Genomic DNA, 14,742 nt, shown 5'->3' on the forward strand with positions numbered 1-14,742 from the left:
TAAAGGTCATTTCAGTTGTCAAATTAAGCACTGACAGACTGGCAATATATCTTTGTTAACCTCATAACACTGTTAACCTCAAAACACAGCCACCTAAGATCCCTTCGTAACCTGAGAAATATATGATCCAACAGGTTTCAGGAGTGCTAAGGTCAACTGAAAAACAACAGTGCTAGGAGTGTTGAAAAGGGACTAAGTCTGGACTTCCAAATTAAGGAATGGCAAGGGCAAACATTGCATGGTTCAAGATGTATTTAAGATGTTAAGAGAGAAGCCAACTAGCTAACCAAGCTTGGATGTGGTCCCGTGACAAGGTTATGTCAAGCAGAGATAATACACGATTTTACTAATTCTTCTGAGAGAACTTTTTATCGTGGAAATGATCTCTGCATTTTAGAGACTTCTTTTTTGTTGGGTTAATTAATTGTATAATCTCATTGAGACTTTTTATTGTTGTTTATTTTTGTTTGTTTTGATGTTTTTATTAAGTCAAAAACTTCTAGTGTCTCTCTGAACGTGGAGAAGAATTTTATGCCTTGATTGAGTTAATTCCTTAGGGGGTAAAAATCCAAATGCTGTTCTGAGTAAAACACAAGGAGCCTGATGTCCCTACTCACATCAGAAATGATGAAGACCATTAAATAATCTTTTAAAAGTTTAGACTTGTTTAATTATATTACTCATAATACACGTATTTGCTTTTGTCCTACCTTTACAATGTTCAGGGTCAGTTTCTTGAATGATCAAAGGATGTTTATGAAATTTTCTGTTAGCCAGTCTTTCTCTGGATTCCATTCATCGGTTAAGAAAACCAAATTATTTTGTAACATTTCACCAAATGCTTCTAAAGAACTCTGCAAGAATTCCATGTGTCCATTTTAGTATTCAGAAATTTTTATTGAATAATCACTAGATTCTAAATACTAGGGGTACAACAGCAGAAGTAGAAAATAATAAACCAGAAAAACAATATATATTACAATGTTTAGTCATTAAAGGGAAAAAATGAAGCAGGGAAGGTTTATAGGGAGTTTGTATATAGAGTTTGTAGGGGCTTGCAATTTTTACAAAGTAAAGTGGTAAGAGAAGTTTTCACCAGAAAGGTAGCATTCAAATAATACCATAAAGGAGGTGAGCAAGTCAGGCTTTCTGATATATATGGGGGTGATTACTCTAGGAACAAGGCAGGGCTTCTGAGATGGAAGCTTATTTGGCTTGTTGTTTAAGGAACAGTAAGAAGGGTGGTGTGTCTGGAGGGAAATGGCAAGGGTGAGAGTAGTAAGGAGAAAAAGGAAATGAGGTCACACAGGTAATGAATATAGATCATGGAGGGGTTTATAGGGCATTATGAAGGCTTTGACTTTTACTCTGATTGGAATGGGACCCTTTTGAGGAATTGGGCAGAAGACTGACTTAATTGACATTAATATTTAAAGGTATAACTCTGGCGATCGAGTTGAGATAGACTAAAGAGGAGGAGGGCATTGATGAAAGCAGAGAAACCAGTTAAAAGACTCTTGGAATGATCTAGTTGAGAGATGATGGCAGCTTGGAGCAGGATGGTAGTTAGTAATAGTCACTGAGGAATGGTGGGATTCCTCATGTGTTTGGCATCAGAATCAAAGATATTTATTGATACTTTGGATGTAAGGCAGAAAAAAGGAGGAATTGAAGATTTTCAAATTTTTTATTTCCTAATTAGCACAGAAGCTACTCTGATTATGACTGTATCACTGAACCTTTTCAATACTAATTTTACATGAAATTTTACTGTTATCTTTAAATCTTAACAAGCATTGAAATTTTGGTCAATTAGTACATATTCATTAAAATCTCACTAATCCTAATGTAAGCAAAGATGAATTGTTCTAAAAGTAATATCAAACAAGTTTCTTTTATTTCTACAATCTTATCTTCCTGACTATAGAGAAGGAACGTGGAAAGAAGTAGCTCAGTAATTATACTCTAGTCACTAAGGGAATTTGGGTCAGTCAAGGAGCCAGTGTGGTTGAAGTCACAGGTGCTGTTTGTATGGGCCTATGAGCTTTGCATGTTTCACTCGAGAGAAATCCATTTCTGCCTTCATATATCCACCTCAAAAAGGCATGCCTTTGCTCACAAGGGAAGCCTATAAGTCTGTATGGAGAGGTCAGTCCAGATCCATCTTCATTGCTAAAAAAACAAAACAAACAAACAAAAAACAAAATAAAGCCAAAAAACAACAACTAACAGAACTTACTTTATTTACCAACAATGAAAGTAAATAGCATTGTCCTCACATTTACACAACACATTACAACTAAGAAAATAAAGAATACAAGTGCTTAGTGGTCTATGTTTTCCTTAAAGAAGTGAACTGAATTATAGTGAAGCATATATAGGAACTGTTAATACTTTGCAAGCATTTTTTTTATTTTAAAGATGCATTAAAATATAGGAATACGTTTTAGTAAGTGATGTAAAATTGTGAAAAAAAAAAAAATTGACTCTGATTGAACTCACTTCTTTCTTTCTCTTTTATTCCAGAACCTACAGATAGGTTGCCTATGCTGTTAATTGCAAATTCTGAAACAATCGAGGTTTTCTATCTCAATGGAAGTAAGATGGCAACCTTGAGCTCAGTCAATGGAAATGAAATCCATACTCTGGATTTTATTTATAATGAAGACATGATTTGTTGGATTGAATCAAGAGAATCTTCAAATCATCTCAAATGTATCCAGATAACAAAAACAGGAAGGTTAACAGATGAGTGGACAATCAATATTCTTCAATCCTTCCACAGTGAGTATTTCAATTCATATTATATATCATCCTTTAAGGATTTCATTTACAGATCGGTAAACAGGATTCTTAGATTTTTCTAGCATAGTATTTGGCTATTGGAAACCTATATATGCAAATATGAATATGCTTAAATAAATGTATTCACTACCTGTTTTGAATATACACACACATACACATATAGTTTCATTGTTTATGTAAGTAGTAAGTTACAGTTAAATTCTTTATTTAATGCTTATTCCAGTGTCATCTAAAGGAGAATTGTAATTTGCCACTGAGTGTTAGTTCACAATGTGATAGTGAAGGTGGGATTTTTAAAAAGCAAGAAACAGAGTTGATAATTATAAGCTCATCAACTGTAGTGTTTGTTAAAATGCCTTAAAACTATTAGATTTATGCTAATTGGTAACAACTACCTCTGTTTGTTGACTTTTTTCTTAGCAAATCAGAGTTTTTATGCATCTTCCAAAAGAGTGATTTGTGATTTTGATTTACTTTGATTTCTCATGCCAGAAATTCACAAACTAGCAACTGTACTTCCTTCATATTACCGTAATGGAAATCACATTGTTACACAAACACACAAAAAAGTCCCTTCTTTTGCGCTGGTGCTTGCTCGCTCTCTTTCTCTCTCTCTCTCTACCCCTCCAAAATAGGAGTATAAATTTTATTTGTGCCTGCCTGGGGAAACTGTATGCATGAGAAATTCAAGATATGTCCATTTATTTTATGATTTACAGAAAAAAAATTATTCTTAAAAACACTGCTAACATAAAAATTGGTAGAAAAATAAAGAAAAATGTGCAGTCAGGCTAAGAAGGAAAAAAAAACCAGTGCTTTGAAAGAATAAATGTAGTTTTCAGATGTAGAATGGTGATTTGGATTCAATAATTATATTTTATTAATATTTTTGACATACAGTTAAAGGAATTGGTTATTAATCTTTATTAAATGTAAGAAAATAATACCATGTAATATATAATAAGTATGACTATATTAAATGAATCAGTGGCAGAAATTATAAAAAATGGAATATAAAGGTATGATTGTATATAGTTAAATGAACATAAATAAATGTTTAACAAATCGAATCCAATGCTTTGAAAATCCTCTTAACGTAAATAAAACAATTGCTAAAGCCATTTCTTGCAGCACTGGATGAAAATGCCTAGCAAAAGCAGTAAACACTGGCTATTTTCAATGATTCTATGGAAAATGATAATTCCTAATAAATAATAAATAACAAGGGCTACATACACAAGGAGTACTGGTGTGTGACTTGAGTATTTCAGCCATTGGCTGAGCCAGCTGTTGGAAACTGTTCAAAAAAAGGCCCCAGTCTCTGCCATGTTAGTGATTACCTTAACTAATCCAAATGCATTTGTCCCTTGCAAATGGAATGAATACTGGCAGTCAAACAGCGAGGATATTCACTAAGTTGCCAGGTAAAATTATTTTCCAGGTTTACTTGAGCAACTTTTCTACATGTAACATGCTCTATTAGTAGTAGCAATTTCTTCTGTAATATGTATTTTTAAAACAACTTTTATTTTTTTTATTTTTTTATTTTTTTATTACATCTAGGGATGGTCAAGCAATTGCACATTAGAACATCTATAGAATATAATTTGTAACTTAGAATACATTTGAGTTATGTGACAATTCTTGGCAAATCTAGAAAATGAAAGAGATTTTTGTTAAGCAATTCACTGAAATGCTGAATAGAACATTCATTTTGAATTATAAAAAATAAATGCAATGGAAATCTTCTAATTAGGATAAATGTTTTTTGACGAAGTCAGATAAAGTCAGATTTAAGCTACTCAATTTCAGTCACTGTAGAAAAAAGTGATTAAATGTGTGGAAGTAATTTAATGATGGGAGTAAAGGAGAGGTGTGAGCAAGGCTGGGCTCCTCTATCGTTGCTTGTAAACCATGCATTTTATCAACATGTCAGCGAATAGCTGCCATTGGATATGGTGGGCTCTTCATTCACTGTGACAGTTTTTGAGTTGATAATGAAGTTTGAATATTCCTTGCATGTATAATTACATAAAATCTCTGCTGTACCATATAAACAAAAATAATGAACTGATGGGAGTATGCCTGAATACCTGTCACTATCCACTCTTCCATAGATGCTTTCCTCTGAATTTGCCTCAAGAAAGCATTCTTTTTTGAAACAAAATATTAAAATTTTTTTTTCAAAAAATGAGGAGGAAAGCAATCGTTACAGGTCAAACTTACTTGCATTTAAAATTTGCATAATGGTTTATTTAAACAGTTTTAGTGCAATATTAAAATCTGTATTTTCTATCTCATCTCACTGGATACACACCACATTTCTGTCCTTCCTGTTTTGTCACAGAAAAAAATTTCAGCTACAGACCTCAGATATATTAGACAATCCCAAGTGGCTAGAACAAAGGCAGACATGGGACAGCTAAATCTTATGTTCTTTCTTCTACATTAGAAAGGCAAATACTGGTGCTTTCAAAGAACCTCCCACATCTTCCACAAATAATATCTATGATGTGTGTGTGTGTGTGTGTGTGTGTGTGTGTGTAGCTAGTTAATACCACATATTCCTGCTGGGATCTGGAATTTTAGCAAAGTTATCAGGCCACCCATTGAGTTCTAAAAAAAAAAAAGAGAGAGAGAGACAGTTAAAATTAGCAAAGATGTTGATCTGAGGACACATTTCCAGAGAACTTTCAGAATTCCCTTTTTGATACCATACGCTTAATGTTGTAGGCAGTGATATTAAATTATGTCTTAAGTTTTACATTAACATTAGGTGAATTTATACTTTGAAGTAAGTAAACCATTCTGATTTACAATCAAGACGCAATCATAAAAGACTGTCCTGAACACCTAGTAAAAAGAAAAGAAGAACAAAAAACACTCTCAGCACTCTTTTCCTCTATAAATTTGTATTTATTGTTAGTTCAGTTGTCAGGCTGCAAAGAACTAAATTACTATTTACTGTCATTTGGCAACATGCTTGAAACTCACCAAAGCAGATATTAAACATGTGCTAAGCTTCAATTGTTGTTATTTTTTTTCCTATGAATTTGGTCAAATATACCTTACACACTAGAAATGTATTCCCCTACAAATTTTGCTTGATGTTATATAGAATTTTTAAACCATTATTCTCATAGTATTTTTTGTCTAGATTCACGTGTCTGCTTGTTTCATTATAGATTTTAATAATCAAAGTGGGACTCTGTTGATGATCCCATCATGAGGCCATATATCTGGTAGAACAAAATTTTTGGCAGGTTTTCCTAATCTATCAATCTGAAACTTGAAAATTAAAATGCTCTTTTCATGATGAATAAATAAGTCATATACTATATTTGAAATCCATGACATCTAATTACTGAAACCTGTTTCTGTCTTAATAAACTCTATCATGATAGAAGGAAGAAGGAAATGAGGGAAGGAGAGAAAAGAGAAGGAAAAAAAGAAGCTATTATTTTTATGGCAAGTAGCTCTAGTAAAATAATTTCTGACTTAGTGTTTATTTGATATTTTTTTCTCTATAAGTATAATAATTATTTAACTCTTTCTTTTTATTTTGCATTTCCTTAAAGAATTTATGTCAAGTAAATAGGCATATTCCTTGACCATTAGAAATTTTTAATGTTGTAGACACATTTACAATAAGAACTTAGCATCAACTCTAAAGACAGTGAGAAAAAGGAGTATAATTAAGCAAAGTAATAAAACTAGCATGTAGCACTTCAGTTTTTGATTAAGATTCTGGGTTTTTTAATTTTAAATTTTATTTTTTTCAGACTGTAACATCTTGCGACTTGTACATTTGTTTTAACACTGGTTTATATTTCTATCGCCACAATATTTGGGGTAAAAGGAATGGTGAGTTGATATGGTCCTAGCTCTGTCATTAACTGGCTACCTGACCTTATGCAAATAGTTTTAAAATGAAAGAACTTACTCACATAACAACTAAGATCCTGCCCAGATTTAAACATACTTTCCCCTTCCATTACTTTGTGTTTTTCTTGTAATTTGAGATATTCCTGTGTGTGTGTGTGTGTGTGTGTGTATGAGAGGAGAAACATTTGTTTCTTCCGCCTTTTTATCCCTTTCTTATTTTTCTCCCACCTAATCACTCACGATAGGTACACTTCAGTCTCTTTATAATACAAGTTCCTAAAACATGCTCCTTGGGACACCAGTTCTGTAAGACATTTTTGGAAAAATGATTTTGTCGTCAAATGGATTTAGGAAATTTTGCATGGTATGGAACCTATTGGAGATTTATATGTACATAGCATGTTAAAGATTATTCAAAACCCTTCAGTAAAGTACCTGTTTTACTTTGTGTAGCCCAGGATTTCCTTTACTTGAGTACTGAACACTTGATTGATATTTTTGTGGGTGTGTCTGTGAGTGTGTTTCTTTGGATATTTGTTTCTAAGGAGGTGGTATGAGTGTGTATATATACCTAATATGTATTAACATCCCAAATATCTAGGGTTTTATGTTATCCACTTTGAGAAATATTGTTTTAAAGGTCTTAGGGAGAATCACTCAGATTGGATTCTCTCATCACTTTCTTATATATTTACTGTCTTTGTGACTAAAGCTATACAAGCTATGTGTGCAAGAAGCTATAGAGAGTTCCTATAATCACAGTTTTTTAGCTTTTTCTTCCTAATGGCCCAATTACTTTTAGTTTGCACACAAAGGATATAGGGTCCAAATACCACATACTTTGAGATTATGATAACAACACCAGAGTCTGTTTCAGAATTGGAGCTGACAGGAATTAGATATGCAATAAAGATTTGCACATATGTGAAATTCATTCCAGGAAAAAGCCTAGCCTAAAAGATCATTTGTGGTTGAGGATGATAGCAAAGAGTATATTTTAGTACTAATTTTAAAATATAGGCAGTGTCCGGTAACTTTAAAATTTTAACATTTTTTTCCAGAGTTAGGAAGAATATGGAAACAAAAACATTTTGATGATAGAGGAGCAATGTCAGTCAGAGAAAGACAAATATCAAATGATTTCACTCATATGTGGAATTTAAGAAACTAAACAGATGAACACAGAGGAAGAGAGGGAGACAAACTGAAAGAGCTTCCTAACTATAGGAAACAAACTGAGGGTTGCTGGAGGGAATGTGGGTGGGGGAAATGGGGTAACTGGGTGATGGGTATTAAGGAGGGCACTTGATGGAATGAGCACTGGGTGTTATATGAAACTGATGAATCACTAAATTACCGCTGAAACTAATAATATACTATATGTTAATTAAATTGAATTTAAATTTAAAAAAATAGCAATGTCAAGTAAAGAGATGATAATATAGATAGTGAAGGATTTTTAAAATGTTTGTGAAATACAGGTCTAGATTTAAAAAAAAAAATACACTGTGTTGGGGACATATTCATAGGTGTTCTAGTTGTCAAAAAGGTAGCATTCCATAGAGTAGTCCTGATAATTTTCTAAGCACCTCATAAAACTTAGAAGGCCTCAACTCCATTATATGGAATTCCCTTTGCTTTGATTTTGTGCTTAACAAATAACTTTCAGGTTTGGTCTTTCACCATAAATTCCTCTAGGAAAGAATTTGTTGGGAGGGTTTCTGTTAGTAATTGTTTCACTGGAGCATCTTATCAGTAGTTGTAAATTGACAAATTGACATTCTGGTTGATCTCTTGGTCTCCTGGGAGTCTGGTAAACATGAAATAATTCTCCAAAGCCTGCTAATCCTTTGGTGAACAACTCCAACAGCGTCCCTGAAGTTGCAAATCTAATGATTAAATGTGGACTTAAGATATTCTGTAAATCGTTATCATCTTAATGACAATATTTACTTGATAACGTTATGTTTTCTTAGCAACTTTTGTTATTTTAATGTGAGAATTAATCCATAGCATCTCAATCTCCCTGTTTAAGGTGATGCTAAAGTTGCTAAGCTCTCTATAATGTTATTATTCAGTTTAGTTTCACTCAAAAATAGGTAGTTATGCTATATTTCCAAAACTAAATGGTAAGGAAGCCCTATGTACTACGAGTCAACATTGACACTAATTTTCCAAAAACTCCCTTGTAATAAAACACATCCCAAAATTGTGCTAGAGAGTGTTTTTAATCCTGAAAAGTCACAAAAAGGCAGTAACTCTATAGCCAAAGAAACTTCTATTTAATTTTTGTTGTTGTTGTTGGGAGATGTTATTTTGCAACAACAGCAATGATAGCAACAAAAACCTTTATGGTTTCCCTTGTGGCTTGGTAGAACAATTCAACTTTTCTGAACTGGTAAGAACAATTTATTATCCATGTGAAATACCTCACCTGGCCTTAAGACTTAGTTGGTTTTTGTTGTTTAAAAATATATTGATGATTTGTTTGGACTTGTGAGAGGTAGATGAAATCAAAATTATTATAAAGTGTCTGACTTCTCCTTTATAGAAGACTCACTATGTCTGAAAGAATACTTTTTTTTTTTCTGAATAATTTTTGGTACATCAGTCCAGGTTCTGTGCAGGGAACAGATACCTCACTGTTTGAATCAGGAAGGGCTTTAATACAGAATGCTCTCAAAATTGTTGGAAGACATGGAGGAGAGAATTCTAGACTGTGCCTTTGGAAAAGACATCAGACAACACAGAACTTTAGAGGCTACCATGATTCTCTGCACCAGAACTATGCTGGAAGTAAAAACCCACTTCTCTTTCTACCGCTGCATTGGCAGCTGCCTTTGAAGCCCTTGGTAACTGGAGACTGGACGTCCCCAGCTGCAATCCGGAAGCAGGAAGGCTTGTGATGCAGCTGAGGCCACTCCTGCTGCGTCCACACTGCTTCCTGTCACGGACCTGGAGGACGGACACTGAGCACTACTCCAAGCAAATGTCTCATTTACAACAATTGTGCTTCCCAGTCTAAAATGTTAAAATGGGCAGGAAAGTAGCCTCCTACTTTTACTTCCAAATTCCCAAGTACCTGTCAGTTAGCTTCCAAAAACTTAGCTTCTAGTTTGTGTGGCAAAGATAGTTCAAGGCTTTTCAATCTCTTCAAATGGGCAGAAAACAGAATGAGATTGATAAGAGCAAATCCAGGGTACCCAGCATAGATTTTGGGGGGTCTTTTACCTAGAAATAGTTAATATCAATTCTTTCTTAGTTGAAATTATTTTTTTTGCTTTAGCATAGTTACTTACAACTTCAGTAAAACCAGTGTAGGAGCTGATTATTACTGTTTTGTTCCACTCCTTGAGAGTTACCATTTTTTTAATTCACATTATGTCAGTGTGCTTTCCACAGTTTCCTATCTTTCCTTGGAATCATCAATTTACTTCAAGAAAAGACTCCCATATTTTCTCCAAATTACCCCATTAGACCCGTCTATTATTTGTCTCCTTTCAACTGATTTCAGGAACTGGTCAAGTATTTCATCTTCCTCCATGGACATCAAAACAAAACAAAACAAAACAAAGGGTTATGTCTGGCAGGAAGAAAGATGACATCATTGAATTCTACTGACATACACATGCAGGTTTTGAAAATAATCTTTTTGTTTGCTTTTGTTATCACAAAGAAAGGTACTTAGTTGTCTCTGAAGTTCTGAACAGGAATAACACTTTTTTAAAAAGACATTCTAAAATGAAATAAAGCTTTCTTTTAAACTTTTCTCTGTATCAGAGAGTTTTACTCTCTCAGAGCTTTGAGGATTTAGTTTGTAAGAAGAATATAACTGACTAAATTAGAATTATCATGGGTATCTCCACAAAAATTTTGAACTTGGAGGGGTGTGTTATGATTGTGATTACTCACACAAAAGGCCATTGGGAATTACAGCAGGTACTTAGATAATTTATGCATAAAGATGTTTGTTCCTAAACTACAGATAATTGAGGCAAAATGCTTCTAATGCGTGAACTATGCAAATCATCATCTCAGTGTTCCATCCCATTCTGTGTTAGGCCTGAGCTTTTATTTTGGGATTCTCAGTATTGTCCATCCTATTTCCATGGGATGAGATTCACACAGAATTGCAAGGAGATTCAAGGTAATTATTTTGATAAACACAAGCTCAATTTTCCAACTTTTTCCCCTTGAATTATATTGGCTTATCTTGGACATATCCAGTTCAGTTCCAGACCACCATAATAAAGTGAATATCACAATAAAACAAGTCAAATATTTTTGTTTCCCAGTGAATATAAAGGAAATTTTATACTATACTATAGTCTATTAAGTGTGCAATAGCATTATGTCTAAAAAAAACAATGTACATAACTTGCTTAAAATATTACTGGGGCGCCTGGGTGTAGTCAGTTAAACCTTCAACTCTTGGTTTCAGCCCAATCACAATCTTGGAGTCATTGGGCCAAGCCCCACTTCGGGCTCTGCTCTCAGTGAGGAATCTGCTTGAGATTCTCTCTCCCTCTCCCTTGACCCCTCCTGCTCATGTTCTCTCTCTCTCTTTCTCTAAAAATAAATAAATAAATCTTTAATATTTATTTTAATATATCTTTTATTTTAATATATCTTTAATATCTATTATTTGTCTGTATATATATATATATATATATATATATATATATACTTTATTGTCAAATAATGCTAACTAACACCTGAGCTTTCAGTGAGTCATAACTTTTGCTGACACAGAGTCTTGCTGCAATGCTGATGGTTGCTGGCTGATCAGGGTGGCAGTTGCTGAAGGCTGAGGTGGCTATGGCCATTTCTTAAAATAATATAGTGATGAAGTTTGCCATACAATGGACTTTAGCTGTTTCTACCACATCTACAGTTACTTCCTCCGTTGATGTGTTGCAGCCTCTAAAGTCATCCATGAAGGTTGGAATCAGCTTCTTCCAAACATCTGTGAATGATGATATTTTCACCTTTTCCCATGAATCAGAAATGTTTTAAATGGCATTCAGATTAATAAATCCCTTCCAGAAGGTTTTCAACTTATAGGCATTCCTTATTTTATTGTGCTTTGCATTATTGCACTTTGAATACATTTCATTTTTTACAAACCGAAGATTAGTGGCAAGTTTCTAGATGTCAGTTTTCTAACTGCATTTTCTCACTTCATGTCTCTGTCTCACATTTTGGTAATTCTTCCAGTATTTCATGTTTTTTCATTATTATATTTCTTATGGAGATCTGTAATCAGTGATATTTGATGGGCTCTTGTCCTAGTTTGGGGGCATCATGAATCACACCCATATAAGACAGTGAACTTAACTGATAAATATTGTAAGTGTTCTGACTGCTCCACCAGCCGACCATTCCCCCAACTCTCTCTCTCTCCTCAGACCTTCCCTGAGACATAGCAGTATTGAAATTAGTCTAATAAATAACCCTACAGTGGCTTCTAAGTGTTCAAGTGAAAGGAAAGTGTCACATGTTTCTCACTTTAAATCAAAAGGTAAAAATGATTAATCTTAGAGCATGTCAAAGGCCAAGACTGCCTGGAAGCTAGGATTCTTGCACCGGTTAGCCAAGTTGTAAATGCAAAGGAAAAGTTCTTGGCAGAAATGAAAAATGCTACTCCAGTGAGCACATGAGTGATAAGAAAGTGAAACAACTTTATTGCTGATATAGAGAAAGTTTTAGTTGTCTGGATAAAAGATCAAATGTTCTACAACATTCCCTTAAACTAAAACCAAAGCCAGAACAAGAACTTAACTCTCTTTAATTCTGTGAAGACTGAGAGGTGAGGAAGCTGCAAGGTGCAAGATAAAGGAACAAGTGCTGGTATAGAAGCTATAGCAAGTTATCCAGAAGATCTAGCTAATATCATTAATGGAAGTAGCTACACTAAACAGATGTTCAGTGTAAACAAAACAGCCTTCTGTTGGAAGAAGATGCCATCTAGGATTTTCATAGCTACAGAGGAGAAGCCAATGCCTGGCTTCAAAGCTTCAAGAGATAGCCTGACTTCATGTTGGGCTAATGCAGCTGGTGACTTTCAGTTAAATCCAATACTCATTTACCATTCCAAAAATCCTAGGGCCCTTAGAATTATGGTACACTACTCTGCCTGTATTCTGTAAATAGAACAACGAAGCCTGGATGACAGTACCCATCTGTTTACAACAGGGCTTACTGAATATTTTAGGAACACTGTAGAGACCTATTGCAAAAACAAAAAACAAAAAACAAAACAAAACAAAACACCAACAACAAAAAAACAAGAATTCTTTCACCATATTACTGCTCATTGACAATACACCTGGTCACCCAAGAGCTCTGCTAGGGGTGTATAACAAGATTAATGTTGTTCTCATGCCTACTAACACAACATCCATTCTGCAGCCTATGGATCAAAGAGTAATTTTGACTTTCAAGTCTTACTATTTAAAAAATAATATTTCTTTTTTTAAAGATTTTATTTATTTGACAGAGAAAAGGCACAAGCAGGGGGAGCATCAGGCAGAGGGAGAGGCAGAAACAGTCTCCCTGCTGAACAGGGAGCCCGACATGGGGCTCGATCTCAGGACACTAGGATCACGACCTGAGCCGAAAGCAGACGTTTAATTGACAGAGACATCCAAGGCACCCCAAGAAATATATTTCTTAAGGCTATAGTTGCCATGGACAGTGCCTCCTTTGATGGATATGAGCAAAGCAATTGACACCCTTCTGGGAAGGATTTACCATTTTGGTTGCCACTATGAAGTAGAGCTTGAAGATGTGACTGAATTTCTGCATTATTATGATAAAACTTGAATGCGTGAAGAGTTGCAAAGAAGGTGGTTTTTGAGGTGGAACCATGGTGAAGATGCTGCAAAGATTGGTGAAATGTCAACAAAGTATCTAGAATATTACATAAACTTAGGGGATAAGGCAGCGTAGCAGGGTTTGAAAGGATTGACTCCAATTTTCAAAGAAGTTCTACTGTGCATAAAATGCTATCAAATAGCATTGCATGCTACAGAGAGGCTGTTGGTAAAAAGAAGAGTCCATTGATGTGGCAAACTTCATCATTATCTTATTTTAAGAAATGGCCAAAGCCACCTCAGCCTTCACAACTGCCACCCTGATCATCCAGCAACCATCAGCATTGAAGCAAGACCTTCTGTCAGCAAAAGTTATGACCCCTTAAAGCTCAGGTGTTGGTTAATATTATTTGGCAATAAAGCACATTTTAATTAAGGTATGTACATTTTTATTTTTAGACAGAATGCTGTTGCACTCTTAATAAACTACATTATAGTGTAAAAATAACATTTATGTGCACTGGAAAACAAACAAAATATTTGACATGCGTTTTGCAATACTCGCTTTATTGTGGTTGTCTGGAACTGAACTCATAATATATCCAAGGTATGTCTGTAGTTTGTATTGAATGAAGCATCAGATTTATTTCTAGGCATCATTATATAAAGTTTAAAAGTATTGAAAGATTATTATAGCCAGATATTCAACAAATACATAATTTTCTTAGGGTTTCTGCTGGAACTTTAAAAAAAAACATTACTTTTAAACTAATAATATTGATATTGAAATCAAGTAGTATCAGCATATGAGAACCAAAGTTTTAAAAATAGGTGTTTTCTTACCCAAAATTAGATCTAAGATGGGCTTTGAGTTTTAGGGGATGTATATGCCTTATATGCCTTATTTATTTATTTATTTATTTATTTTATTTAAATTATTTTGAAAAATAAATAAAAATTTCAGAATTTTTTGTTAGCAATCATTTTGTCTATAGATTACAATATACATTGAGTATTTCATGGTTCTGAATGCTAGGAACTGAATGTTTGTGTACCCTCAAAATTCATAATGTTGAAGCCCTAATCCCCAATGTGGTGGTATCTGGATGTAGGCTTTTTGAGAGGTAATTAGGTTCAGGTGAAGTCATAAGAGTAGATTCCCCCAAGATGGGATTAATACCATTATAGAAGAGGAGATGACCAGAGATCTCTCTCTCTTCCATGTGAAAATGCAGAA

At 34.1% G+C, this 14,742-nt stretch overlaps 1 protein-coding gene across 1 annotated transcript in view; it reads left to right on the forward strand.

The window, feature by feature from the left end:
- Positions 1–14,742, forward strand: part of LRP1B (LDL receptor related protein 1B) — a 1,834,834-nt gene that overhangs the window by 881,364 nt on the left and 938,728 nt on the right. The window contains exon 6 of the mRNA XM_035008121.1: positions 2,527–2,784. Coding sequence (XP_034864012.1) covers positions 2,527–2,784 — 258 coding nt within the window. The remainder of the gene's footprint in view (positions 1–2,526; positions 2,785–14,742) is intronic.

This window comes from Mirounga leonina, unplaced genomic scaffold (assembly GCF_011800145.1).
Source record: "Mirounga leonina isolate KUSES-001 unplaced genomic scaffold, KU_Mleo_1.0 Mir_151, whole genome shotgun sequence".
NCBI lineage: Eukaryota > Metazoa > Chordata > Mammalia > Carnivora > Phocidae > Mirounga > Mirounga leonina.